The sequence below is a fragment of the Peromyscus maniculatus genome, chromosome 11 (genome assembly GCF_049852395.1).
Source record: "Peromyscus maniculatus bairdii isolate BWxNUB_F1_BW_parent chromosome 11, HU_Pman_BW_mat_3.1, whole genome shotgun sequence".
Taxonomy (NCBI): Eukaryota; Metazoa; Chordata; class Mammalia; order Rodentia; family Cricetidae; genus Peromyscus; species Peromyscus maniculatus.
The window spans coordinates 90,482,715-90,510,605 of record NC_134862.1 but is presented as its reverse complement, the minus strand read 5'-3'; the positions used below and the strand labels follow the sequence as shown (position 1 = coordinate 90,510,605).

The 27,891-nt window shown below is 44.1% G+C and overlaps 1 protein-coding gene across 4 annotated transcripts in view; it reads right to left on the bottom strand.

The window, feature by feature from the left end:
• Dnah14 (dynein axonemal heavy chain 14) overlaps positions 1-27,891 on the bottom strand; it is a 226,721-nt gene that overhangs the window by 31,374 nt on the left and 167,456 nt on the right. For 3 of the 4 annotated variants that reach the window (XR_013043464.1, XM_042258740.2, XM_076548103.1), the window contains exons 60-74: positions 26,994-27,119; positions 25,640-25,734; positions 21,535-21,694; positions 20,021-20,152; positions 19,557-19,652; positions 16,774-16,914; positions 14,217-14,432; positions 11,108-11,338; positions 10,735-10,856; positions 8,456-8,700; positions 6,106-6,527; positions 5,834-6,032; positions 4,885-5,121; positions 2,214-2,290; positions 351-507 (exon numbers count right to left, since the gene is read on the bottom strand). Coding sequence is in view for 3 of the 4 variants with exons in the window: in XM_042258740.2 (XP_042114674.1) it covers positions 351-507; positions 2,214-2,290; positions 4,885-5,121; positions 5,834-6,032; positions 6,106-6,527; positions 8,456-8,700; positions 10,735-10,856; positions 11,108-11,338; positions 14,217-14,432; positions 16,774-16,914; positions 19,557-19,652; positions 20,021-20,152; positions 21,535-21,694; positions 25,640-25,734; positions 26,994-27,119 (2,656 nt within the window). In the remaining variant the exon portion in view is untranslated. The remainder of the gene's footprint in view (positions 1-350; positions 508-2,213; positions 2,291-4,884; positions 5,122-5,833; positions 6,033-6,105; positions 6,528-8,455; positions 8,701-10,734; positions 10,857-11,107; positions 11,339-14,216; positions 14,433-16,773; positions 16,915-19,556; positions 19,653-20,020; positions 20,153-21,534; positions 21,695-25,639; positions 25,735-26,993; positions 27,120-27,891) is intronic. The other variant, XM_076548104.1, reaches the window with a different exon arrangement.

Below are 27,891 nucleotides of genomic sequence, written 5' to 3'. Positions count from 1 at the left end.
ATTTTTTCATCTTGATTCTTTTATATTTTTAGAAAGATTCATCCTTCATGTAGTTTAAAGTTTAAATCCCCTTTTCCAAGATGTTAGAAGGATGTGAAGCTTTTAAACAGGATAACTGGGCACAGAACCTATTTCTCCACATCTTTTTTTTGGGGGTGGTGGTGGTGGTATTTTTCTAGATAGGGTCATGTAGCACAGGCTAGCCTAAAAAGATTCAAAGCTGAGGAGGACCTTGAATTTATGATCCCCTCATCCCCACTGAGTGAGAGCAGGGATTATAGGTGTGAGGCGCCACCCTCCGTTCCTGTGGTGCTGGGAGTTCCCTGCCGCTCCCCCGTTCAGAAGCTCACCGTAGGAGTGAATAAGGATCAGCGGCGTTTGAGCGGTGGACTCTTTATATGATTCTTTCAGATTGACTGTAGTCTCATGGATATATTCACTTCCCATTTTTTCAGTTATAAACTTTCTTATTGAATTCTCTAAACGTTCTGGCCGAAGAATTTTAATCTGAAAAATAAAACAGAAGACAAGGTAAATTTAAAATCCACTCAGGGGACTATTCCTGGTGGTAAAAATGAAATCAAAATAAGTGTCTGGCTCTAGCCAGAGTTTCCTGATGTGCTGTTGGGGAGGTTTAACGAGAGGGGGTTTCCTCCTGACCACTGGTTGGTGTGGTGGTTTGAAAGAAAGGGGGTGGCGCTATTAGGAGGTGTGGCCTTATTGGAGGAAGTGTTGTCACTGTGGAGGTGGGCTTTGAGGTCTCCTATGCTCAAGATACCACTCATGTCTCAGACCACTTCCTGTTGTCTGCCAATCAAAATGTAGAACTCTGCAGCTCCTTCTCCAGCACCATGTCTACCTGCATGCTGCCAGGTCCCACCATGATAATGATGGATTAAACCTTTGAACTGTAAGCCAGCCCCAATTATAATGTTTTCCTTTAAAAGAGTTGCCGTGGTCATGGTGTCTCTTCACAGCAATAGAACCCTGACTAAGACAGTTGGTTCTCCTCTGCCCAGCTACCTTGTATTCCCACAAAGCTCTTCTACACTCAGTGAGGGAGCTTGGTTTGGCTGCCCAGGTGTACACTGTGCTCCCTGGCCCTGCAAAAGGACACTTTTCCCGGGTTCCTCCTGCTGTGCTGTCCATGTCTAGAGCAAGAAAAACCCATATAGTTTGGGGTTGGAAGATACAAGATAACCCAACTGGAAGACCATTAATCCTACCATTCATAAGACAAAAAAAAAAAAAAAAAAAAAAAAAAGGCACAGTCTAAGCTTAAGTGGGACAGAATACAGGTCTGGGGCGAGCTGTGGGCATGTGAACCACGTTGGGCACACATATAGTACATGTATAATGGGCACAGAACTTCCCAGTGAAGACTGCCTTATAGGCAAACCACTTACATGGTACATTTTTACATCATGATTATAAAATATGTTCTGAGAAAGTTCAGCATTCCTGCATGGAAGGCAGATCTGAAACTGTCTGAGAATGGGAAAGGCAGGTCTGTTACTCTAGAGAACCCTGACTAATACACCTCTCTTTCTGTCTACTGACCATGGACTGAGAAAACTCTGAAACTGAGCACAGATGAGACTTATAAGTTGATTATCTTAGGCATTTTGCTACCTTAACAAACTTGACTAATATACAGCTAATCCCACCATGAATCTCCCCAACCCCATGCCAGGTTCTAAAGCAGCTGAGAAATGGGAGCTGTGTAACATGCTGCCTCTGTAAGTGCCACTTTGGTGGATGTGATTTAGCTGGGAGTCAGCCATATGGCTTCTGGACATTGAACCAGGGATTAGACACATTACCTGTCATATCCTGATAGGGCCGCTGTTGCCTTCTCCCTAAAGGACTGGGTCTGTTCTTGTAATTTTAGCATGGAGGAGGAGGAGGGCAGAAAGTAACCCATAGAAAGGGTAGATCTCAAAAGAACAGGGAGACAATTGTGGCACTGGGCAGCTCAGTTTGTCCCTCCGGGTTTCGTCTTGTCTATAAAGGATGGATGGCGGTGGAGCCACCACATGACAAACCATTAGGGTGGGACGCTGGTGCCTCCCTCTACACTAAGGCTCAGCAAATCATAGCTTGCAGAAGTCAGCATACTGTGCTTATAAAATTTAAATTGTGAGGGGTTCAAGCTACCAATAAGCTTACTTGAAATATTTAGAATTGTAATCTTTTGTTTTAACGAATCTTACCAAGATAAGTCTTTGAAATGGAGTGAGTTTTTCCCAAGGAAAATTAATAGGTGTCAACATTTCATTCAGAAGTTCAGCTAGATACCATCAAGAGGAAGAGACTGGGATTAATAACCAGACATTAATAACTAAACGATATTACTATACGAACTTAAGTTATAAAATTATGAAAAGAAACCTGGTTGTCTAAATAAGTAAGTGCTCTTCCTAGGACCTGGGACATCACCATCCTTCATCATGAAGCAGACATCGGCCCAAATGATGTGGGTGGGTAGGGATGTGACAGGGTGGATGAGGCTAGGGATGTAGTGATGGCGCCACAAGGCAGAAGGAAAATGAGAAGCCAAGGACGCAGCCAGGCCCTCAGTGCCTGCCCTCTCAGGAGAGTTTCAATGTATAAACGAGAGATTTCTATTTACAGCAGCTAAAACAGATGGAGAGATGAGACCCCACAGGAGCTCAGAGAGGATTACCACAATGTTGGCAACTTCACAGTTATTTATTTTGCGCTGACTCCTGTCTCCATGGTGATGGAGTCTGGCTGGTGAAGTGGGAAGCCCCCCAGGCCTTGTCTCCAGCCACACTTGTTGTTCCTAAGTACTTTTCTTCCCTGGCGTTTCCCCAATGTCTAACTTTACATACAACTGGGATTATAAAAGAGTGTTTTTTAAATGTGCTAATATTTTGATTTTTAAAAATCCCATGGTGTGTGTGTAAGTTCAATCACAAGTGATAAATTTGGAGTTGTTTGCAAAATAAAAGGATCCTCACTTTACATGAAGGGTTAACTGAGAGGAGTTCCTTTACACAAAAATTATTGACTTTTGTCTTATATTAATATCATAGGAATTTCAGAGAGATTAGTGATAAATGCAAAAAAAAAAAAAAAAACAACCCAACAGTGATCCATGAACAGAACTGTGTGGGTGAGGGGCCTTCTTCATTAGAAGTGTCTGGAAAACAAGGAGGTGGAAAAATAGATATAATTGACGCCATAAACAGACAGCTTACTACCTGTATGGTACAGATTCTATCAACCAATAATTAATGAATGGATTTAGAAAAAATATACAAAATATATTATCTACATTAATAGTATTCTTATAAACAATTAAAAAGGAGATAAGCAATTCATTTTAGAAAGGAGTAAAGTATATGTATGAATAGACAAATGAAATCACCAATAACCCTTAAAAAGTTACTTGCTAATATGGCAATTAAAATGGAAGTATTCTGAACTTTTCAGGTTGGTACAACTCAAAAAAGATGAAGCCTTCTTTTAGAAATGTGCAGGTGAGCTGGAGAGACGCCCGGTGGTTCAGCACACACTGCTCTTCCAGAAGACCCAAGTTTGAATCCCAGCACCCACATCAGGTGACTCATAAGCACCTACTAACTTGAGCTCCAGGGGCATAGGATACCTATGGCCTCTGTGGGCACCTGCACTTACATGTACATGCCTTCACACTTAATTAAAGATTATAACAAATTTCAAGAAGACTGGGCATACACACTGCTGGTGAAAATACATAATTTAGATTTTTAAAGAAATCATCCTGGCAGGGACTTCTCACATGAAAGGTGTCTCCATCGGACCAGCATTTCTACTGGGATTCCCTTTCCGACAGAAGGGAAGTAGGTGTGAGAATATTGACACTATTGGACTACATTATTGTCCATTATTACAAAACTCTGCAAGCAAAAATGGAGAACGATGTGGCAGCAAACAGACCAGGCTGTGTCCCAAGTGGGGGTATCATAGTCAAAAGGGTGAGAAAGAGGGGGTGCAGAGCTCAAAGCAGGAATAGAAGAGGAGAAAATATGACAAGATGACAGCCCTTAAAGATCTGTTTGTGCTGGGTGGTGGTGGTGCACACTTTTAATCCCAGCACTCAGGAGGCAGAGGCAGGCGGATCTCTGTGAGTTCGAGGCCAGCTTGGTCTACAGAGTAAGTTCCAGACAGTCGGGGCTACACAGAGAAACCCTGTCTTGAAAAACACAAACAAACAGATCTGTTTCCTGTGCAGTTCTTCCCTGGGCTTGTTACGTTTTTCATGGGTATCTTTCCTTTCTTTTTGTGGTCCCGGGGATTGCGTGCAGGGGCCTTGGCCTGCTGGGCAAGTGCTCTCCCACCGGGTGTATGTCCAGCTCCTGTGTAGCTTTTAGACCACGTCTGTTACATAAAATTAGGATCTATGAAGGCTTTCTGAGATGCAAGGTTCAGAACCAGAGTGCTGTAATGATATGCTGATATATTTAATGTTCCCAAAGTTCAGAACTCACACCAGTTTCTGACCTTTAACAATGAAATTCATACAAACCACTTCCTTATTGTGAGGATTGTGTTGACTCGATCATGCCACACGGAACATATCAATGCTCTTCATTTCTATTTGTTATGATCTACCCCCCCCCCCCACATACCCCCTTTTTTTCTTTTTTGTTTTTTAAGACAAGGTGTCTCTGTGTAGCCCTGGCTATCCTACAGACTGGCCTTGAGTTCAAGCGATCTGCCAGCCGTTGCCTTCAAGGGCTAGGCATGCCTCTTGTGACCCACCTTTACACACTGACGATCTACACATGCACACACACACACACACACACACACACACACACACACACACACACACACACATCTGCTAGGTGTAGGTTAGAGCGCGAAGGCCCATACCCTCCTCTGGTGATCTGGGGCTTTCCTGAAGTGAAGCCCCATGTGAGGAGAACGGGCTGCCCAGGAAAGAGTACACGGCCTTGGTGTCCCTAAAGGCGTTCCACTGCCACTTATTGGACAGGAGCGACTTGCAGAGGAGGCAGAAGGGCTCCATCTGGCTGCTGATATACTGGCACTGCTTCCACCTCAGGTCCGGCACCCACTGCAGATGCTCCTTTCTGCGGATTTCAAATATACCTGACGGAGAAGGGAGAAGGGTCACAGGAAATCCTTCACCTAGGGACTCGCTACAGAGGGCTAACTAACAAGTGCTGGTTGTTGAGTAAAGAGCCACTTCATATAAAGTCAACCAGGGGGGCTGGGGACGTCCTCATCCAGACCACCACAGACAGGCAACAGTAAGGGAAGACACATCAGGCAGGAAGGGGCCCGGGGGCATTATGATCAGTGTGCGTGTCCCTATCCACTACCGCTAGACAGTCTGCTTTACATCAGGACCACCACCATCTTTTTTTTTTTTTTTGGTTTTTTGAGACAGGGTTTCTCTGTGTAGCTTTGTGCCTTTCCTGAAACTCACTTGGTAGCCCAGGCTGGCCTCGAACTCACAGAGATCCGCCTGGCTCTGCCTCCCGAGTGCTGGGATTAAAGGCGTGCGCCACCACCGCCCGGCAACCACCACCATCTTACCAGTTGTGATTTATTTAGGCATTCACTCAGTAACGACGTAGGAGGATCATGAGTTCTAGGCTAGCCTGGCTATACAGTGAAATGTTTTCTCATAAACAAAGAAAGAACATGCTGACTGCGTGTTCACACATTTGTGACTCTGACATGGAATTTGACCTCAATCACAGAAGTAAACCTCGAAATCTTTTAGTATTTTACAAGGAAACATATTTCAGTGTTTTTGTTTTTTAAAACCGTATCCAGAGAAATTATTTTTACTTACTATTCAGTCTAGGCTTGGATAGTATATTTTTAATATTTATCAAAATGCCAGAATACAAAAAGATGTTCCATTCTTCTTCTGGTAGGAATCCTATGTCATCAGCCATCAGAGCATCACTGGAATTCTCTCTCATGATGGAGACACAAAGCCAGAAGGAGAAGCAGAGTTTATGCTCATTAAACAGAGCTGCAGAGACCACCTAGAGAAACCACAACCCTTACTTGAGTCCGAGAGGTAGTGTTGGAAAAACTCATAGTAAAAGGATGGCTTACCCTAAACACGTTTCTTGTCAGCACATCTGTTGCGTTCTTAGTATGCTCTGCTAAGGTATCCCTCTCACTTTTCAGATTCTGTTGGCTTAAGACACTTAAAGAAATCTCACTGACTTTTTCCAAAGATGTTTCGTCCATTTTCCAATCATGCTTTTGTTCTTTGGTTTTGGAAACTGTAGAGAAAACAAACACTTGCCGGAACCACTCCAGGGAGAACTGGTACATATACTCCACCTGGGTGAGACTCGCCACCACGAAGTAGAGCAGGGCGCCCCGGGTGGCTATGGGGAGGTAGTTCTTGCGAGTTGCTTGAATTTCACGTTCTGCCTTTTCTGTTTCTTGGATACGTTTGGAAATTTCATTTGAAGTCATTTTGGATTTTGTTAGATTTTCTACAATTTCTTCATCATCTAACACACTTCCTAAAAAATGAATAAAGTGTGAATTTAAACAAAACCCGTTGAAATGGCCAGTAGCTGTTTCCCACTCTGGGCACTGTGAGAGTTTTCCCTGCGAGCCTTTTGCCAGGCTCATGTCTGGATTTTTAGTAAATGTTAGCAGCTAAAACGATCTCATCCTCTAATAAGACAAAAATCTGGTAGGGCATAGATATCAAAGGCATAATAGAGGCAGGTATTTCTCTGATGGACATTGAATTATTTTCACTTGTTTCATATGAGTGGTTCACAGAACGAAGTGCCCTTTATGGACACTGCATAGCTCCTAGAAGTACTTCAAACTTTGTCAAATTCTGTTTTTTTTTTAAATTTTTATTTAATTTTTTCTCTTATTAAAAATAGTTTTTTTTCATATAATTTATCCAGATTATGGTACCCCCTCCCTCCACGCCTCCCAGATCCTCGCCACCTCCCCTCCCGCCTGGATAGACCCCCCTCTCTGTCTCTCACTAGAAAGCAAATTGCCTTCTAAGGGATAATAATAAAATAAAATATAAGCACGCCACAACACACAGAAGGAACAGAGCCCTCGAAAAGGCACAATAAACAGTTAAAGCCACAGCGACACGCTCACTTGCACACTCAGAAATCCCATCAAAAGCACAAAACTAGAAGCCATAATACATTTGCAAAGGGCCCGCAGGGTGAAAAAAAGACAAAAGAAAAGGCCCTGGCGTGACGTCAGGAGACAAAAGCTGCAGCCGTACTTACTACTATTGATAGGGTTTTGTTTTTAAGTTTTAGTTTAAAGATTTATGTTTATCTTACATGCATGAATTTGCTGCCTGCACGTCTGTCTGTGTACCACATGGGACACCAGATCCCTTGGAAATGAAGTTACAGATGGTCGCGAACCGCCATGTGAATGTTGGGACCCAAACCCAGGTCCTCTGAAGAGCAGCCACGGCTTTCACTTTGGAGCCAACTCTCCAGCCCCCTAGTTTTAAAGCTTATTTTAGTCAAGTTTTTGGTCACACCAGGCTTTTACTCCAGGGCATAGACCCTTAGACAAACAGTAATTAATAACAGTGAATATTAAAAGTAAATACACCTGGATGTGGTGGTGCCAGACTCCAATCCCAGCACTCAGGAGGCTAAGGCCTCCTCAAGGCCAGCCTGGGCTACTTAGAAAGACCCTTCTTTTAAAAAGTCAACCAAAAAAGTCAATAGAAGCCAGAACCTGTCTGTGAAGTTCAGGGTCAGGCAAACGTGTACAGTGCTCACTGGATATTTATATTTAAAAAGACAAGAAATAAGTGCAATAAGTTTATAGAGCATTTCTATATGTAACCTTGAGAACTAATGTAGTTGAGAAACATATTATGTCTCCTAATGAGACACAAATTAAAACACAGAGACAGTTCAGGGTCAGATAAACTGTGTTTTGTCCCAGTTGACCTAGGTTTGGTTATATCAGTGTGAGCCAGGAAGAAGTTGACATCAACTTATGTTTTATTGCTACAAAAATATTCTTAGATATTCTTCCAACAAGAGGAAAACAATTTTGACTTCTTTGCTAATAAATACCACATTTTAATGTGATATTTAAGAGTCACATGACTATTTCTCTGTAAAAAGTCCTTTAGGATCAACACACTTGGTGACCCTAAGCACCTCCCCCATGGCCAGAGATCTGCTTAAAATTTTTGGTGCAGTGTTTGGTGGTCGAATGTGTATAGAAAGAACTAAGCAAACATGGATGCTGAGGAACATCAAGATTCACAACGTGAAATTTAGACATGGGTGGGTGGGGACTCACCCGTCCCAACTGGTTATCTGGTAGCAATGGAGGCTTGGCATTTTGGGTACCAATTCAGAAAATAACCTCATGGTTTCTTCTTTGGACTTTTGCTTTATTTTGTTTGTTGATCATACTCAGTATTTTTCCTCACCTTCTGTTTTCTGCAGTATGGTCAATGTTTTATCTTCCAGTTCCTCCAGAGTTACAGCATCATGAGAAATACTCTCTAATAACTGGGCTCGTTGATTTTCTAAATGAGGAACTTCATGACTTACTACTGTAGATAAGAGCTGATCTTGCAAGCCTTGGAATGTTACTGTGAAGTTGATAATCGTAACAAAGTTATAAACTGATGGAGAAAAGTGGGGGTTGTCTAGTCCTGTAGATAAGTACAACCTAAAAATAAGAGAGACATTAGTTATTCAAAGAACTTACAGAAGAATAAGATGAAACCAAATGTTTAAATAATATAAAATATATCGTTCTGGAAGTGAAAAGATTCATTTTTAGTGTTATTCAGTTTTGTACTCAATGCATGATCTTCATTTATACTATGTGAACAAGTCTGTGTTTATACTTAAAAACAGCCATAAATTATATCCTTACTAGATTTAAGCATAAGGTCAGGGTAAACACAAATGGTCATAGAGTTTGGATGTCACCAGATCATTGTAAAGAATGGTTTCTGTGGCTGCAGTTGTAAGGCAATGGGGGGTTGGGGCTGAGGTGGCAGCTCCTTTGGAGCCACTGGACTTTCTGGCTGAAGGACAGCCTGGGCGCAGGGCAGGGAAGGGCAGGAAGGACGGTGGTGGTTTAGAGCAGGTAGTGAGACGGAATGAGATTCTAGGTCTTGTTCTGTTTTTATAGCAACTAAGAAGAGCAGGGGCATGTCCACTCCACTTTTAAAAGGGGAGGCTGAGGCATGGCCAGAGAGAGTGGAGATCTGTCCACAAGTCTGTCTTTTAAAGCATCACCCCCCTCCTCCCCTCTGGGAGACATCCATTCTGGGGATCAGTTGGCCACAGTTACCTATGACTCCCATGGCTCTGCCCACAAAGAGACAAGGCTCTCACACAGCCCCAAAGGCTTCCTCAGGAACTGTGTTTCTGTGGTCATCAAATGTCACCACAACATAGTTCTTCGAGAAGCTGCCTGGAGGAAGGAGGTGGCTTCCTGCTGGAGCCTCAGACCCTGAGCAGTAGAGAAGCCAGCCAGGCGGTTTAGGGGCAGGGACCTTTCAAATGAGTAGTTCTGATTCCTGGCCTTGGTCAGAAGCCAGAACATGGCATGTGTTTAGGGGCACTGGCTACTGTTCTGGCTCCTTGCTATCTCTCTCGAAGCTACTGAGACACATGAACCCCTGTGATGAGATGAGTGTGTGACCTACATGAGCCCCTGCAGAAGGATCCTTGACCATGACACAGCTTTGTGACCTGCTTTTGCTATATGGAACTCTGGGACCTGTCTCTTATGTCTCCCCCAGGGACCCAGGATGAATTCCTCTCCAAGAATCACCCTTGCTGTTTCCCACAGAATGCAGTGTTTCAGTTCAAGAGACAAAGGACTTCCAGTTCCACTAGCCCCAGTGCCTTGGTGGATGTTGGCTGTCTAGGAGCCCAGTCCTCCATGGTGCTCATCTGAGGCAAAGAAGTCTCTGTTGTTAAGGATTCCAATTGTCCCTCCTAGTACTTCTACCTCCCTGGGCAAAATCTATTTTTGTTCTTACTAAATATAAATGTGTGTGTGTGTGTGTGTGTGTGTGTGTGTGTGTGTGTGTGTGTGTGTGTGTGTGAGAGAGAGAGAGAGAGAGAGAGAGAGAGTGTGTGTGTGTGTGTGTGTGTGTGTGTGTGTGTGTGTAAGCTAAAGGTTGACTTCAAGTATTTTCCCCAAATGCTCTCCACCTTATTTCCTGAGACAGACTCTCTCAGTTGGCAAGGATGAAGGGTCACTGAACTCTAGGGACTGGCCTGCCTCTGCCTTCCCCAAGCTAAGACTGTACATGCATGTCACCCTTTACACACGTGTCTTCTGGACCTGGACGCTCATGCTTTACAGCAAGCACTGGCCGAGCCACCACTCCAGGCCTGGATTTTTGCTTTTTAAAGTGGCCAAAGCTTATCGTGCCTGTGTTGGTGTTGGTCAAGGGGATCAAATCAAACTCCTCGGGACTAAGCGGGCCAGGCTTCCAGCTTGTTGACTTCCTGCTCAGCCCTGGTCACAGTCCCCATCACATACAGCCTGACAACACCAATAACACCCACTCTCTGAACGTGGGTGACAGCCATAAACCACAAAACCCAAAGGAATGTTGATGATACAACCACCCTTTCCCTCAGGATCACACTCCTCAGGATGGGTGCAGTAGGCCTTCAATGTTCCTTATCTTAAAAAATAAAACATAGGACTGGATTTGATTATGAGAAGCATTACCTGAACCTTTCATCATAGTCAATCTCAGAATCATCAATTCTGATGTAATAGTGCCCTCTTTTCTGGTAAATGTCTTTCTTTAGAATTGCCTTCAAGCTGGGAGGGATTGCTTCAGGCACATTCTGAAAAAGTCCAACGGATGCCAAAAAAAAAAAAATGTCTTAGATAAATCAGTTGAAAAGACACATGATTGATACCATAAGAGAACTGAACTATGTGCATGTGTGCACATATATAGTACATGCATGCAAATGTAATTATGTATACATTTGTTTGACAAAGATCCTGAACACTTACAACTTCTACATTTATGCTCATTGCATATAACAAGGGTGCAATAGAAAGAAGAAATTAGGCTCCATCGTCCGAATACCTGCAAGAGGACACAGCCCCCTGCTTGCATGGCATTTTCGATTGTTTGGCGGTGACGGCTGTCTTCAGCGGAAATCTCCTGTAGCCGCGGCCCTTCCATCTGGCGGATCCAGTGGAGGGCTTGCTTGTGGGGGTCAATCACCAGTGGCCACTGCTGAGTACTTTTTATCAAGATGGCGTTTTCTGCTGAGTGCTGACCGAGGGGCAGGCCTTGATTATGCCACCGGCTGATCTGGAATGGAAACACTGGTATTTTTTTACTATTTCAGAAACTTCTGCACAGGCTCAGGTCCTGTGAAGGGTCATGAAGGACCCTAAACAATCATTGCTTTCAGACAAATCATCCTTATAAAGATGAATGGAGCAAACAATAAAACAAGTTGGATTTCTGTTTTGGTAAGTAATTTAAGACACCGTGGAAACAGAAAATAAACATAAAGCAGGGACCTGTTTCCAGGACTCTCAGGCTCTCTACCTATAGGAAACACACAATCATGTGGAGCTATGAAAACCCACGGCAGTGATTCTATTTCTCACTCATCACCTATCAAGCACATGTACTCATTAACTCATTAAATTTCTACAAACACTCTAACTTTTCAGATGAAGAAGCTGAGGCGGGAAGTCCAGGGATGTGCCCACGGCCACACTCTCAGAACGAGATGCACATCCAGGACTCGGCTCAGGGGCTAACTCTGCCTTGATGAGCCTCCCACTCTGCATGGCCTCATCTTGCCTCGCACTTCTGTTTTCCTCTAAAGTCAGAACCGGGCTGGCTGCCTTGGGGTGAACCTGATCCCCTTGAACCGCATCAGCAGCTTTTGTCTGAAGTTGCTTTCTGGGAGCACAAGGCTCCTTGAGGCCTTAGTTTTATCAAGCTGAAAGCTCAGCTGGCTGGAGCCTGCCCTCCCTCCGCTCCAGTGTAGATCAGGCCTCTCCTCAATGGTGCAGGTTTCCTCAACAGCTGCAGCCTCCTCTGCAGTGCCTTGGCTGTGATGCCGAGCTTACGAGTGTGCCCTTCTCTCCAACACTTTTCAGATTCGTGTTCAGCAAGTTCTCGGGACACGGGCAGAAGGCAGTCAGCTCCTTTGCCAAACTATCACAGGGGTGGCATCCATCTTAATTGTCATTAAAGTCCTCAGTCCCCCCGAAGCCACGCTGGTCTCAGCATTACTGACTGCCTGTTACCTACTAGAATGGACCATTAATCTCTGTTTATAGCATTCAACTGCTTTTCTAGTCCAAAGTCCCAAATTCTTCAACATGCCTATAAAAAAAGAACACAGCCAGGTTCTTCACAGCAGCTTCCTACTCTATGGCACCAACTTCTGTATTAGTTATTTTTCTTCTGCTGTGACAAAACACTTTGACCAAGGTGACTTATGGGAGGAAGAGCTTAGGCGAACTTCAGGAATCCTTCATGGCGGGGGCGTGGCAGCAAACAGGAGGCGCAGAAGCTGGAGCAGGAAGCGGAGTGCTGTCTCCTCAAATACAAGCTTGAGGCAGAGAGAGCAAATTGGAAGTAGGCAAAGCCTTTTACCCTCAAAGCATGCCTCCAGTGACAGACTTCCTCCAGCAAGGCTGCACACCCCCGCAACATTTCTCCAAAAAGTGTCACCCAACTGGGGACCTAGTGTTTAAATATATGAGCGTATGGAGGAGAGATCGTTCAAGCCACTCCAGTAGGTTTATCTCTTTTCTCTATATTTTTTAATTTTTAAAATGTTTGCTTAACTTGGCTGAGCTCGAGAGTCCTGAAGAGAGGGAGGAAGGATTGTATGAGCCAGGGGGACAAGGTCATCACAAGGGAACCCACAGAAACAACTGACCTGGGCTTATAGAAGCTCACAAGACTGGGCTGACAACCTAGGCCTCTATATATGTGTGACAGTTGTGTAGCTTGGTCCCCTTGTGGGTCTCCTAACAGTGGGAGCAGTCCTGTCCCTAACTCTTTGGCTAGCTTTTAGGAACCTATTCTTCATACTGGATTGCCTTGCCCAGCCTTAATACAAGGGGAGGAGCTTAGTTCTACCTCAACTTGATATGCCATGCTTTGTGGACACCCATGGGAGGCCTGCCCCTTTCTGAACAGAAACAGAGGAGTGGATTAGGTGTAGGGAGGGGTGGTTGGGGGAGGTAATGTGAGGAGAGGAGGGAGGGGAAACTGATGTCAGGATGTAAAATAAATGAATGAATTAAAAATGTTTGCTTAATATTTGAAGTCATGTTATCAATAAACAAATTTAGAATTTTTAATATAGTTCTGGAGAATTAAACCCATTATTAGTGCAAATTAAGCTTTGATAATTTAGTAGTCCCTTCTGGGCCACAGAGACAGTTTCATCTATTTGTAATCTGTGGTATATTTTCTCCTTTTTAAAAAATTCCCAATCTTAATGTTTTAGACGTGTTCTTTCTAAATAACACATGGCTTCTGTTTTGTGCTTTGGCGTAAACTATTATGTGCTCTTGTGATTTTAGACTTTTAAAAACTGGAGCATTTAGTTCATATACATCTAATGCAATCAGTGATGTGATTAGATGTGGTTAGATGGTCATTCATTATGAAGTGGAGAGGATGGTATTTCCTCCTGACCTTATAGGTTGTAAGGTCTATTTAAGTAGCATTATCACTGAAGAAGCTGATCTAAAATGATAAGGATTAAATAGTAGTAGGGATTTCTTTTTTCCAATCTTTTAAATACTCACAAAGGACCTATATAAATAGACAATAGATATCTATTGGTAAATATAAGTCTTTGCTTTTGGCTATGGCTAAGAATGCACCCATGGTTCAATATCTGCACTAATTTTATTACTAAAAGGAGTTTTAGAGAAAGAAACTGGCTAGATTCATTACAGCAGGGGGGTAGGATTACAATAGGAAAAAAGAACATTTTGTGGATTTATTAGAGAAAGAGAAACAGGACCAATATTGAAAATTGAGGCATTAGATCTGTAAGTTAAAAAAGAAAGAATAAAAGGCTGAAAAACTTCAATATTTTCATTTGTCACAATAATTTAGGAAAAACATCCATGCCCAACACACATTCCCCCAATCCAACCACCAACAAAAGCCACTTAATTGGATAACGGAATTCTGTTACTACCTCATTTTTTTCCGCCATCACTTCCATTAAGGAGAATTTGGATGACAGGGGAATTCTGTACTTAGTGCAGAAGTCCTCCCACTTCTCGATCACCAGCTGGCGGAATTCCGGCGTTAAGACTCCGCCGTAGACAATGCATGCGGACGAAAGAAGTATGTCACCACAGATGCCTTTCAGCTTGTTGTCTATTTCATTGATTGTTTCTTGCCATCGAATCTAAACGTTAAGATAGAAATCAGTTTATTGAATTGATAATTATTTATGAAATATTTATGTGTGTGGTAGATATTTGTGCGCGCATGTGTGGACATGCACACACGGGATGTCTTCCTCTAGTCTTCTCCATCTTATTTGACTTTTTTGGTGTGTGTGTGTGCGCATGTGTGTGTGTGAGCATATGCCATGTGTGCATGTGTGCATGTGTGTGTGTGAGCATATGCCATGTGTGCATGTGCGCATGTGTGCATGTGCGCATGCATGTATGTGTGTGAGCATACGCCATGTGTGCATGTGCGCATGCATGTATGTGTGTGAGCATATGCCATGTGTGCATGTGCAGGTCTGCGGTGAAGGGCAGAGGGCCACCTCAGGTGTCTGGCTCTATCCCTATCATACTCCCTCGAGACAGGGTCTCTCACTGAACTTGGTTAGATTGGCAGCCCAGAAATCCTCCTCAGCAATCCTCCTGTCTCTGTCCCTCACAGTGCTGGGGCTACAACCATGCAGGACAGCCATGCCCAGCTTTTTACGCGGTTGTTGGATATCTGAACTTAGATTCCCATGCTTGCACAGCAGTGTTCTTACCCGCTAAGCAATCTCCCTAGCCTACTCCTATTATTTATTTACTTATTTATCTGTTGGAGACAAGGTCTCTCACTGAACCTGGAACTCATCAACTTGGGCTATACTAGCTGGCCAGCAAGTCCCCAGGACCCGCCTGTTTCTTCCCTTCAGCCCTGGGGTCCAGATGTACTTTTCATGGGTGCTGGGGATCTAAACTCAGTTGCTCATATTTGTGTAGCAAGCACTTTAATGGAATCATCTTCCTAGCCTAACACAATGAGATACTTTAAAAATGTGTGGCCTCTATGTTGGTCTATCATTGCTATCACTATTACCATTCTCAAGTTGTACACGGTGAATAACACTTAATAGTGGCCAGGATGGGCGTGGTGGCACCTGTCTGCAAATTCGGTGCTCCAGAGCTGACTCAGGAGCATTGGCATCAATTCTGGGCCAGCAAGGGCGACAGTGCCCTCAGATGGATTTCTCTAGGGCCTTTATCACATACCACCTAAAACTACCTGGCAATCCTATTTTTTTTTTTATTGTGATCTGGAGAAAATCCCATTCAGATGAAATGAAAGAATTCTGTGAGCTTCGAAACAGAAGTGAACAGACTACAAAAAGCTTACCCTGCCCCTGTCAAAGAACTGTCTTATGAGAGGAAAACCAGTTCTGATAAGGAAGTCAAGGCCTGCTGTGGCTGCATCATGAGAACTGGTCTCATAAAACAAGCCAACAAAATCACATCCTATGGTTACTGATGCTCCATCACCCCACCCCACCATCTGCTGAATATCACTGTCAGCAGACACTGCACTGTGAGGTTCTCACTTGCCACTTCACCATCCCGCTAGAAAAATGCTACTGAGCCAGGCTTGGTGACGCACATCTCTAATCTCAGCAGGGAGACAGAGGCAGGTGGATCTCTGTGAGTTCCAGGCCAGCCAGAGCTACATAGTGAGCCTTATAAATGAATGAATGAATGAATGAATGGATGAATAAATAAATGAAACGCCACTCACTGCATGTTCAGAGGAGGAAGTTGGAGTGCAGAGATCATCGTGCATGTGCTTGGTTGGTCAGTGGAGAAAGCATGGTTAACAGAAATTCACTCCTCAAGGCTCCGAAGAGCAGGAATGGTGCTGGTGCCAGCCCCCCCCCTCAGCAGTCACTGGGCGCTTAGGGACATCAGTCAAGTTTTGAGGACAGCAATCTCCCTCTGGTTGGTATGACTTTATACCACAACCATATTGCTGTCCTTAAAGAGCCTTCCACAATATATTAATTTAAATAATTATAACAAGTTAAAGTTATCTAGAGGATTTTGTAATATCCTTTGGGGTAGGTGCAGTGTAACTAAACCAAGATTTTAGTCAGCTTATTAGGAGTGGATTGGAAAAATTTAAAAATCAGATAAAACGGGGCAACATGAAGTTTTCGCTTTCCACTCCAATGATAGCTATTTTCTTTTGTCTCCGTCCACTCCCTCCACCTGCATTGTTCCAGGCTGAGGAAGAACAACTCAGCATGGCCACTGGAAGGCTCCCCCTGGGCCTCGTCAGACAGAAATGGGCTGCTGTCTTAGCCACAGGGGAGAAGAGCCCTGGCTAAGGACCTGACGGGACTCCTTGGATTCACTGGAGTAAGACTACTGAGATCCGTACAGGAGGTCGGATGCCGGGGCAGTTCTAGGAGTGTGTGAGTCAAGTTCTAAGTGCAAGCTGCCTCTGTGGAAACCAGAAAGGAGACTAAAAGCCAAGGGCAGCCCTGCCTTCTCGTCTTCCAGGACCGTGAGCAGGACGGACGCGCACTGCAGGCGCTTGGTGGCCAGCTTTTTCCGGTTGGCTAGTTGATGTTTTTCAACAATAACATCTCTGTAGGAGGTGTGTAGAAACTGTAAATGTTCTTCAATCTGAAAGACAATTAATTCGTCATTGAGAAAACGTCTCGCTCTTACTTGGTCTACAGCTTGTCATTTTTCTTGCCTTTTAGCGCGAAACCACCTCCCTTTCGGGTCCTAGCAAACCTTCCCATATGGATTACATGGACAATGAGATGGACACCCAGAAGCAAGTGGTTCTCTTGCCCCGAAGTGCTTGAAATGCCGTCTGCTTTCTGCAAAAGCTCTTCTTGGAACCCTAAGCATTTGAAGATTCACCATTTTCTAATTTATTTGTTCACGAAGATAACTCTATGTCATATCTAAATTCATTCTCTAAAGGAAATGGCTGAGGGCTGGGGATGTCGCTCAGCTGGCGGCATGCTTGCCACACTACAAGAACATCTAGGATTAATCTTCAGTGCTGTGTAAAACCAGGTGCACTGGCACACATGCCTACACTCAGGAGCGAGAGAACGGAGGGTCCTAAGTTCAGGGTCATCCTCAGCTACAAAGAGAGCACATCTTAAACTTCTGTTTCAAAATAAACAAGTAGTAGAAAGGAAACGGCTGAACTTTCCCCACTCCAGATACGCTGAGCAGACCTGAGGATAAGTGAGTCAGGATGAAGGGGTGAAGCGAGTCTGAGGCGGTCCCTAGACGACACATAGAAAACACCCTTGGCTGGCGTTACAGTTTGATACGAAATATTCCCCACAGGCCTGTGTGCTGAAGGCTTACTCCCCACCTGTGGCACTGGGAGGGGGTGGCACAGCCTCCAGCCAGCGAGACCTAGTGGAAGGAGGTTCAATCACGGCAGCATGCCCTCCGAGGGACTATCAGGCCGCGGTCCCTCTCGTGGCTCCCATTTGCTTTCTAGCCACCAGGAAGCTGTACTGTGTCACGTGGGCCCGACATATATATAACCGTATACACAGAATTGTGCTTACTATGATTTCTAATTTTTTCTCCTCTTTTAGATATTTCTTTACAAAAGTTTGAAACTAAATTTTACAAAAATATATTTTGTAAAAATATATATATTATGGGCTGGAGATATAGTTCTGTGGTAGGATTAATTTTTAATTGTGTGTGTGTGTGTGTGTGTGTGTGTGTGTGTGTGTGTGTCTGTGTGTGTGTCTGTGTCTGTGTATGTGCACATCCATGCAGGTGTCCATGGAGGCCAGAAGAAGGCATCAGATCCCCTGAAGCTACCTAACATGGGAGCTGGGAACAAAACTCAGGTTCTCTGTAGAAGCAGTGATGAATCATCTCTTCAGCCTCTTGTTAACACTTTTAGATATGGTCTTTGCTTCTTAATTTCTCCTGTCTTCCCTCACTCCTCACGATCTAGTTATTTAAGTACAGGACATAGCCATGAACTTAAACATACAATTATGTGGTAGTTACTGCATTTCCTAAAGGAAGCTCTGATGAGGGCATGGGTGACGAGTAAGTTCTAGGCCTGTTTCCCTACAACTTTCAGAGTTTTCTGCATTAAGGCCCAGAGGGACAAAAGACACATATTTGAAATAGAAGAAAGTATATAACAGAAGGAATTCCCATAAAGAGCATATAGCCAAGGCAGTTAACTATAGCTCGGACAGCACCATGGGATCTGTACTTGAGAAACACGTTGAGCAGGTCCACTGAACTACTGTGAGTTGTAAGTAAGCCTGTTTCAGGGAGAAGCTGGAGTGTGTCCTTGCTGCCTCTGGGCAGAGTCAGACTGCTTAGGCTCTGACACTCACTGGATAGGTGGCTGAGTGGATGGACATAATGTGTGTGTGTGTGTGTGTGTGTGTGTGTGTGAATATATGAATGAATGGATGATGATGGATCAAAAGCCGATGTAATGCAAACCTTTCAGCTTTGAGAGTGTGCACATATCCTCCTCATCGTTTTCTTTGCCCAGAATGTAACACAACTTTAACAAGCTGGTTTGCCATGTGCATCATAGTCTGCCATCTACTCAGAATGTGGCAAATGTCAAGTTGGTGACTGCCATTCTAGCTCCAGCTCTAGACACTAGAGAATTAAATATGACTTTATGAATTAACAGAATAATTACTATTAACAGGTGAAACGAGGACTATATGAATCCAGGTTGATACTGGTTAAACTCTAGGGTTTCTCTGTAGCTTTGGAGCCTGTCCTGGAACTCACTTTGTAGACCAGGCTGGCCTCAAATGTACAGAGATCTGCCTGCCTCTGCCTCCTGAGTGCTGGGATTAAAGGTGTGCGCCACCACTGCCTGGCAGATACTTACTGAATATTTTATAGACTAAAGTTATAAAGATCTCTTGGAGAAATCTGGTGAAATAGTATTATGTGATGATGATAACTAACACTATTGTCATTTATTTATTATGTAGTTTGGAGGGAGAGCTTCACACATCATACCCATATTATTTACTTAGTCCTCACGTTTACAACCTAACTATACTATTAGTTTTGGTCACTTCGCTCTCCTGAGATAATGGCTTCTCCACACTGCACCCTTGAGTGCTAGGGATGGAGTCTCAGACCCACATGCTACCAGACAATGCTCCTCACTGAGCAGTACACTCATCCCTGAGGAGATTTGTTGACTGTTCCTTGGCAATATTATGTAGTTCTTAAAGGCACTGAGAATTTAAGAATAACAAAACAAAACTGGAACCCCCAAACCTTACCAGCTGTAAACCTCTTTGTTTTTCAGACAGCCTTTGCTTTGCCATTCGAAGGACATTCTGAGCTTCAGCCACTTGAGCCTGCTTGGGACCCACCACCTTCACGGGAGTAAAACAGCCAGGGGTTTAAACGGTTAGGTGTATGGTTTAAAATGTCTTTATGCTTGAGAGACATTTATAGATATCAGTCTTTAAAATAAACTTTCCTGGAATTTGATATATGTACATGAGGGATATAGTTTGTTATGGACAAAATATTAAATCAAACACATGGAAATGTAGCATAGCTTTCATCGAATATTTAAAAGAAGCAATCTATGGAATTAGCATAACATATGAAAACATATGGATTTCAGTAGGCATTCTTTCCACAGAGGTCCACTTGAGCACTGATAAATACAAATTACGTTCAGAACTATGCTATGTCCCTTGCCCATCACGAGAGAGACTGAGGAGGTGAGGAGTACCTTCTGTACTTCGTGGTAGTTATTCAAAGCTATAACCCACTGACACATGGAACAACAAGCCACAGAAACCAGAGCGATCTTGTTGGGGTTGAAATCGGGCAAATTTATAATCTTCCTGAGCTTCAGGAACACCTAGGGAGAATGTATTGCATGCAGTGCACATTAGAACGAGTCACTAATTTCTCTAAGAATCATTTCCCGCCTCTGCAATGAAGACATTACAGCTGTGTCTAGGGTTCAAAGCGACCCTCGATGGGGGGCCTTTCTACTTCACACCTGTCACACTGTTGCAGTGACTTTGCCCATATTGAAAGGAACTTCACCTTGGGAAAATTTAGTATGCAAGGGGCCTCAATCCCTTGGTTCACTTTACTGTGAGGGCATGACATCCAACCCCCAAGTGGCCTATTGGCTTAGTGGTACCATCTAATTTATAGTTAAGTAAACAGAATTTCTTAGCCGGGCGGTGGCGGCACATGCTTTTAATCCCAGCACTCGGGAGGCAGAGCCAGGCGGATCTCTGTGAGTTCGAGGCCAGCCTGGTCTACAGAGTGAGATCCAGGAAAGGTACCAAAACTACACAGAGAAACCCTGTCTCAAAAAAAAAAAAAAAAAAAAAAAGCATATAGAATTTCTTATCTGCCTTTATAAGCCATAAATGGTAGAGTCTTTCTTAGACTTGGATTTCCTCCTGTTTTCTGGCCAGGCATCTCTCTTGCTGGGAACAGCACCACTTTCCTGAATAATTCAGATGCATGTGGCTCACTCCTGACCTGCTGCTATTAATAGATTCTGATTATTTTGAATGCTGTTAGGCTTTTAATTATCTTTTTTTTTTTTATAAGAGTGATTCTTTTTAGATATATTTAAAGAAAACCACAGGGGATCGTCTTTGTTAATTATTTGTTAGAGAGTGAATTGTTACATTAATTCATGAATGAGTGTCACCACTGACAGACATTCTGCCCAAACTTCGTCTTCCTTGTGTTGAACTCTGTGCTTCCCAGTGGCGCAGACTACCATAACTTGCTGGTTAAGTGTGATTGACTGCTTAACATTGTCCCTGTTTAATACGAGGATTGTAGAAGAACACTTTCAGGAGAAAACCGTGCTCTCCTCTTCTCCTTTGAGTATCTATCTAGTGCGTGCGTGTGTGCGTGCGTGCGTGCGTGCGTGCGTGCGTGCGTGTGCGTGTGCGCGTGCGTGTATACACACATGTACCAGGGCGCACATGAGGAGGTCTGTCTGTGGATAACTTGTGGGAGTCAGTTCTCTTCTATTACGTGGATTCTGGGGATCAAACTCATCCTGCCAGCCTTGATGATGAATGCCTTCACCCAGCCCCCTTGTTCTTTCAGCTCTTGCGACTGTCTCCCACCTGTAATACATTTCATTCTTAAATCCATTCTTAATTTTCGCTTGGAATTCAGAACCAGTTTTAGCACTTCCGCTTTCGTCTGCGGACCGTAAGTATGGAGCGCATCAGCAGGCGCTCACTAGCTGTCAGTGTCTACCTTGTCGGGGATGCTGTCCTTGTCCAGGTTAATCAGTTTCTTTAGGAAGCTGGTTTCAGAGAGCAGCAGCTTAGCTGTCGCCCAGTTGGGCTTCCTCTGTAGGAGGATGCACACGGCATTCATGACCGTCAGGACGAGGAAGGGGGGCCGGGCATACACTCTGTAAGGTAGGGTCAGTAGCTAATCAGCTTCATGAGGAAAATCATATTCTCCCTGTAAGCAACCCCAGAAGATTACACACACAGACTTTTAGACTTTACCTGTATGAAACGGTTAAGGTAGCCTACAAAAGAATGGGTTTCATTATGAAATTTCCCTATGTGTGGTTTGCATTTCACTCTTACTCTCTCCCAATACCCTTTCATGTTCTCTCTCTCTCCCCTTCCACTGGCTCCCCTCCTTTCTCTAAATATCCCCCTTCTGTTTTCATGCTTTATGTATTACACTCACACACACACACACACACACATACACACACACACACACACTCACACAGCTAAGTCCAGCTTTCCCATACAAAAGACACCATGCATGCATGCATACATATTTTTAACAAGCTTTCTGATAAGGAGTACCAGTCAACATAGAGGCATTTTATTAATTGGTCACTTAAAAAAAAAGAAATGTCTTTAGTACATGGATATCATTGCTTTAGGAAGATTAAATGCATAAAATTTAAATCTGAAAAACCATTTGAATTAGAGACTAATTCTTTGTTATAAAAGTACCCACCGCAGGCATTTTAAGTCAGGAACCTTCCTATGTCACTCTGATTGGCCTTCTGGTGACCACGCCACAGAGACATTGTGTGTACATGCACATGTGTACAGTGTAAGTCAGCCCGTGAGATTGACGGACTGCCCCATGATCCCTATGCATATCTTGTGGCTTCTCTCTACCCTCATCCCAGTACTGAGGTTACTGCTAGAACAGCTTAGGGGCAGAGGGATCTGACTCTAAGGTTAGGATCAAAGGATCATTACTGGAACATTGTAAGCCACTTTTTGTTGTGTCCCCACCAGGTTCTAGCTACAAAAGTGACATTAAAAGGGAGACTCTTTGCAAACAATACAGTCTAGGCAAAGAACGAAAGGATTGCTGGTCCACACAGCGCTTGCAGTTCCGAGGCAGAGGAGAGGGACTTCCCGGCGCAAGAGTGATCTTTGCTGGGCTGGGAGCATCAGTGAGGCTGTTCTGTGTTAGCTCACTTGGATGCCATCTGCCACCCCAGCTGCACAGAGGGAAGCTCAGGGGTAGCCTGTGCAGTGAGGAAGTGGCAGGAGTCCAGCCATACACTTCACACTGCATCAGTGATGCTACAGGGAACAGGATGTCTGTACTGTGGGGAGCTAAGAGATGGCTCGGTGGTTAAGAGCGTATGTTGTACTTGCAGAGGACCTAGGTTTGGTTCCCAGAAGCCACACTGGGTGCCTCCCAAATGCCTGTAACTCCACAGGATCCGATGCTGTGGTCTCCATGGGAACCTGCCCTCAGGTGCGCCTGTCCTGCCCCCTCAACAGATACAAATTTAAAATTAATAATAAAAGGATTAGTGGGTATTTGAGCTATTCTGCCAGTAATATCTTCCAGAACAAAAGTTAAGTGAATAGGACCTTCTGGAAGGAAGCCATGGGTACAAGTTGTATGGGGAGCTATGCTGGGAAAGGCCTGGCCTCCAGTCACACTCTGAAAGCCCCTTGTGACTCCATCCCCTTCTCCTGGCACGCCCATCATCTCCCAGCTCCAGCCACCGTGGTCCTTGGCAGTTCCTGAGAGCCACTCAGCGCACTTCGAAGGGGTTTGTGCTTCCTCCATCCCTTTGCCAAACAGCGCTCTGTCCTCTGCCATGACAGCATCTCATCAGAGGGGCTTCTTCCCTCTGTTGGCTGCTGTGACCTCAGCGCCTCCGACAGGCCTGTCACATGACCTGCACTCAACAGGTTTGCTGAATGAATAAGCAAATGACTAAGAGTGAAAGCTTGTGGGTGAGGATACCGAGAATTCCATCGCCTCTGTTCTCTGTGCGCTTGGTCTTTAATTAATTATGATTAATACGGGAACTGTGAGATGCTCTAGTCCGCTGTTCTGAAACACTAGGAGTTAATAATGTGTTATACACGAGACGAGGTTGGGGCCAGGGAGACAGATGGCTCAGTTGATAAAGCGCTTGCTGTGTGAGCCTGAGTTCAGATTCCCAACACCCATGTAAGAAGCCGAGCGCCGCAGTGCATGCCTGCCATTTGGGCACATGTACATACAGATGAAGGTGATGGTAGGTTTTCTCTATAGTCCCATAGCCTTTGTTAAAACACTACTGTCTTCAATTTTTTAAAAACATTTATTTTATGTATATGGATGTTTTGCCTGCATGTGTATTTGTGCATCATATGAGTGTCTGGTACCCATGGAAGCCAAAAGATGGAGTCGGATCCCCTGGAACTGGAGTTACAGATAGTTTTTTATACCCGTGTCTTGAGACCTCCAGGAGTCTGAGTTCACTTGCAAAAGCAAAAAGAGCTTTTATTGCAAGTGTGAACTTGGGCTCCCGTACTGTTCCGACACAGTGGTTGGACCAGGGAGAGCCTTGAGCTCAATTGAAGCACGGTTTTTAAGGAGTACAGGATGGGGGGGTAGGGGAATTCCAGATTCAGATGGGGTTGGACTCCTGACTGGGCAGGAGTGAGGTAACAGAAGTTTTGTCAAACAGGGATTGGTACTGGCGTTGCTGCAAGGAAATTGGCGACCTGTACACAGATTATGTAAAGTATCCTTAAATGTTCTAGAGCATTTAGTACTTGGTTGTCTCAATTCTGATTGGTTCCCCATAGGGTACAGTTTATGGCTTCTCCTGGTTATTGTAATGGTGAGGTCTAGTCCCAGTATTGTTCGTCTGCAGCCTGTCATGGCCGCACTGATGTTAAGTTAGGTTTCTTCAAGTTATGAGCCTCCATGTGGATACTGGGAATCGAACCTGGGTCCTTTGGAAGAGCAGCCAGTGTTTTTAACCAATGAACCGTATCTCTAGCCCCTTAAAACACTATTTTCTTTTTTTTTTATTGTTATGTGTTGCTTTGGCCTTTGTTTATTGTGTGTAATATATTGCTCTCATTTTACAGATGAGACAGAGGTCCAAAGAAGAAAAGTGATCTCCTCAAAGTCACAGAATAATTGGTAAATCTGGACAAGAACACAAGCTTGTAACTGCAGAGACCAGGGATTTTTATATATTCTCATAGGAAACAGATAGAAGGTATTGTGCTTTTTTTTTTTTTTTTTTTTTTTTAGTAAAACCGAAATTTATTATAAGCCACAGTCATCCTAGGGACCTCCATGCTGTATATATAGCCTCCATGGTTCTATGGGTTGAAAACACTATTTTTGAAGATAGGATATTTAGAGATTTCCCTTGTTGAGTTGGAAGCCTCAAGTTAGAAATATTCCACCCAGGCTGGGCGGTGGTGGTGCACGTCTTTAATCCCAGCACTCAGGAGGCAGAGCCAGGTGGATCTCTGTAAGTTCTAGGCCAGCCTGGTCTACAGAGTGAGTTCTACCAGGATAGCCAGGGCTACACAGGAAAACCCTATCTAAAAAAAAAAAAAATCCCACCCAAAGATTAAAATCAGGATCGAAAGACTCAAACCTTTGTACCCCATCACATTTCATTTCTTCCAGGGCTTTCTCTGACACTTCTCTCCAGTCCCTTTCTTCACACGCCCAGGACACTGTTTGGAGAAGTGCTCCCACAGCGCCTCCTTGAGGTGTGTGTCGGCACGGCAGTGCTCCTCAGCAGGTTCACGCTGCAGTGGATGCTGATGCATCAACACTGCGTTCTAACTGCAGTTAAGATAATGCTCTACCTGTTCTAGGATCTAAAGTTCTGCATGCCAGAGATGGAAATTTAGTTTATAATAAATGGCTTCTGTTCTTAAGGATCCATAAAATACTGGCATGCCTTAAAACCAGTAACGTGATAAATACCACACATAATGAGAAATTTACAGTAACCAAGTAGATACAAATTAGTTAATATAAAATTGGAATGCTGACTTTCACCACAAGCTTTTGTTCTATTTTTTTTTTTAACTCACAAGAGACAATTACTCACCGTAATTCAGAAATATCACTTTTGTCCAGGGCATTTAGACCCACAATTGCCTTGTCCAAAGCGGGCAGCACACTTTTCAACTCATTGGCAGTTTTCTGCAATGAACACACAGTCCTCATTATATATGAACAAATACAGTTTCATATTTAAAGTTATTGAAATGTTGATGGAAAATGTGGTTTGACATTTTTTTTTTTCCTGGGGCTGAGGACCGAACCCAGGGCCTTGCGCTTGCTAGTCAAGGGCTCTACCACTGAGCTAAATCCTCAAACCCGTTGACATTTTTAAAGTATGAATTAGACATGTGCACACATGCTTCTGTCATGGGCAATGTTTTATACACGAAATGTAACGTGTTATCCGATCCCTGATGAGAAAGCACACATGGGAAGCAGAAACACTGGGTGGCTTTGGCCTGATGCCATTTGAGGAGAGGCTCTGTCACAGGGAGACTGGCGGTGCTGACCAGGAACTGGGCATGGTGACCCACACTTATAGTCCCAGCACTCGGGAGACAGAGGCAGGCAGATCTCTGTGAGTTCCAGGCCAGCCTGGTCTACAGAGCGAGTTCCAGGATAGCTAGGGCTACATAATGAGGCCGTCTCATTAAACAGCAACAACAAAAACAATGAATCAATTCTGATAAAAAGGCAGCCAAGCCAGGTGTGGGGATGCATGACTTTATGAGAGGCAGAGGCAGGTGGATCTCTGTGAGTTCAAGGCCAGCTTGTTCTATATCCCAAGTTCTAAGACAGCTGGGCTTACACAGTGAGACCATACCCTAAAAAAGGGAAACATTTTGAAGTTACCCAGAGAACAACTTGAAATCTATGTTGACCTTCACTGTGGTTCATCATGAGCCTTGGCCTAGGACTGAGTGACGCTTTGGGAGGTGAGTCAGTGAATGCAGCTCGTGGGTATGACTGGAAAATCAATGCATTTCAGTTCACGTGGTTGCTTCTTTGAGAAGGACTGACTAGTAAGGAGACTAGAGCTGAGCAAGCTTCATCTCCTGAACTCCCGACTCCTGCTGGAATTGTGATTGTGAGCGACACAAGGGAGCAGAGGGCTTCCAAAGTGAACGGCAGGAGAGGGCCGTCCAACCGTCACCCTCCCGAGCTGCTTGGCTCTCTGCGGATGCTGCTCCTGGAGCATGGCTCACGTGACTTCCAACGCAGCCTGTGAGGCTTCCTGAGGTAGGGACTGTTCGCTGCTGTGGCCCCTGCTTCCCCTTACCGGCCTCCTGTGTGGAGCGGGGGGGGGGGGGGGCTCAGTACATATTTGCTGTCCATCTGTGGGCCACTGCCTTTCCATGTAGAGGTTCAGAGCTCGGACTCACTGAACTCCACCTCACCTGAGCGTAGTCTTCCACAATTCTCACTTCTTCGGCCACAATTTCCTCATCCTGTTTCACAAGCATCTGAACTTTTTCAACTATGTGTGAATCTTTTCGCAGCTTTTCTAGCAGGAGTTCTTTTTCCTAATGAATCAAACAGTTTTTCTTAGAATGAACTTTGACATGATTTCTTTAGAGCAGACATTAAAATAGTTTATTTAATAACTATATCACTTATAGAAATTAGCCTGAAATCTATGTAACAGAATAATTAGGATGGCTACCATAAAGATGATTTCATACACATCAAGAAAGATGACAAAGGGCTAGAGAAGCGGCTTAGTGGTTAAGAGCACTGGCTGCACTTCCAAAGGACCCGGGTTCAATTCCCAGCACCCACACGGCAGCTCACAACCATCTGTAACTGCAATTCTAGGGAATCTGATACCCTCTTCTGACCTCCACAGGCACTAGGCATGCATGTATATATACATACAGGCAGGCAGTTCACCCATAGAGATAAAAATAACTTTATAAAAAGGGTCTCACATCGGTGTAACTGGAATCCCAGAAAGGGAATATATATACAAAAAGATGGTAAGAGTTGGGGCAGGGGGTGGTGGTGGTGGTGGTGAATACCACAGTGGTAGAGAGCTTGCTTAGTGTCAGGCCTCAGTTTTAATTTACACACACACACACACAGAGCTTTCTTAGTGTCAGGCCTCAGTTTTAATCTACACACACACACACACACACACACACACACACACACACACACACCAAAATATAAGCAACAGCTTTTAAAATAATTGACAGGCTGCAAATTACCATAGCAGATGTCTGAGGGATTTAACTAATTACCTAGGGACTCTTTTTAAAGCAATTTTCTATAATTAGTTATGGTGCTGCTTAGTTT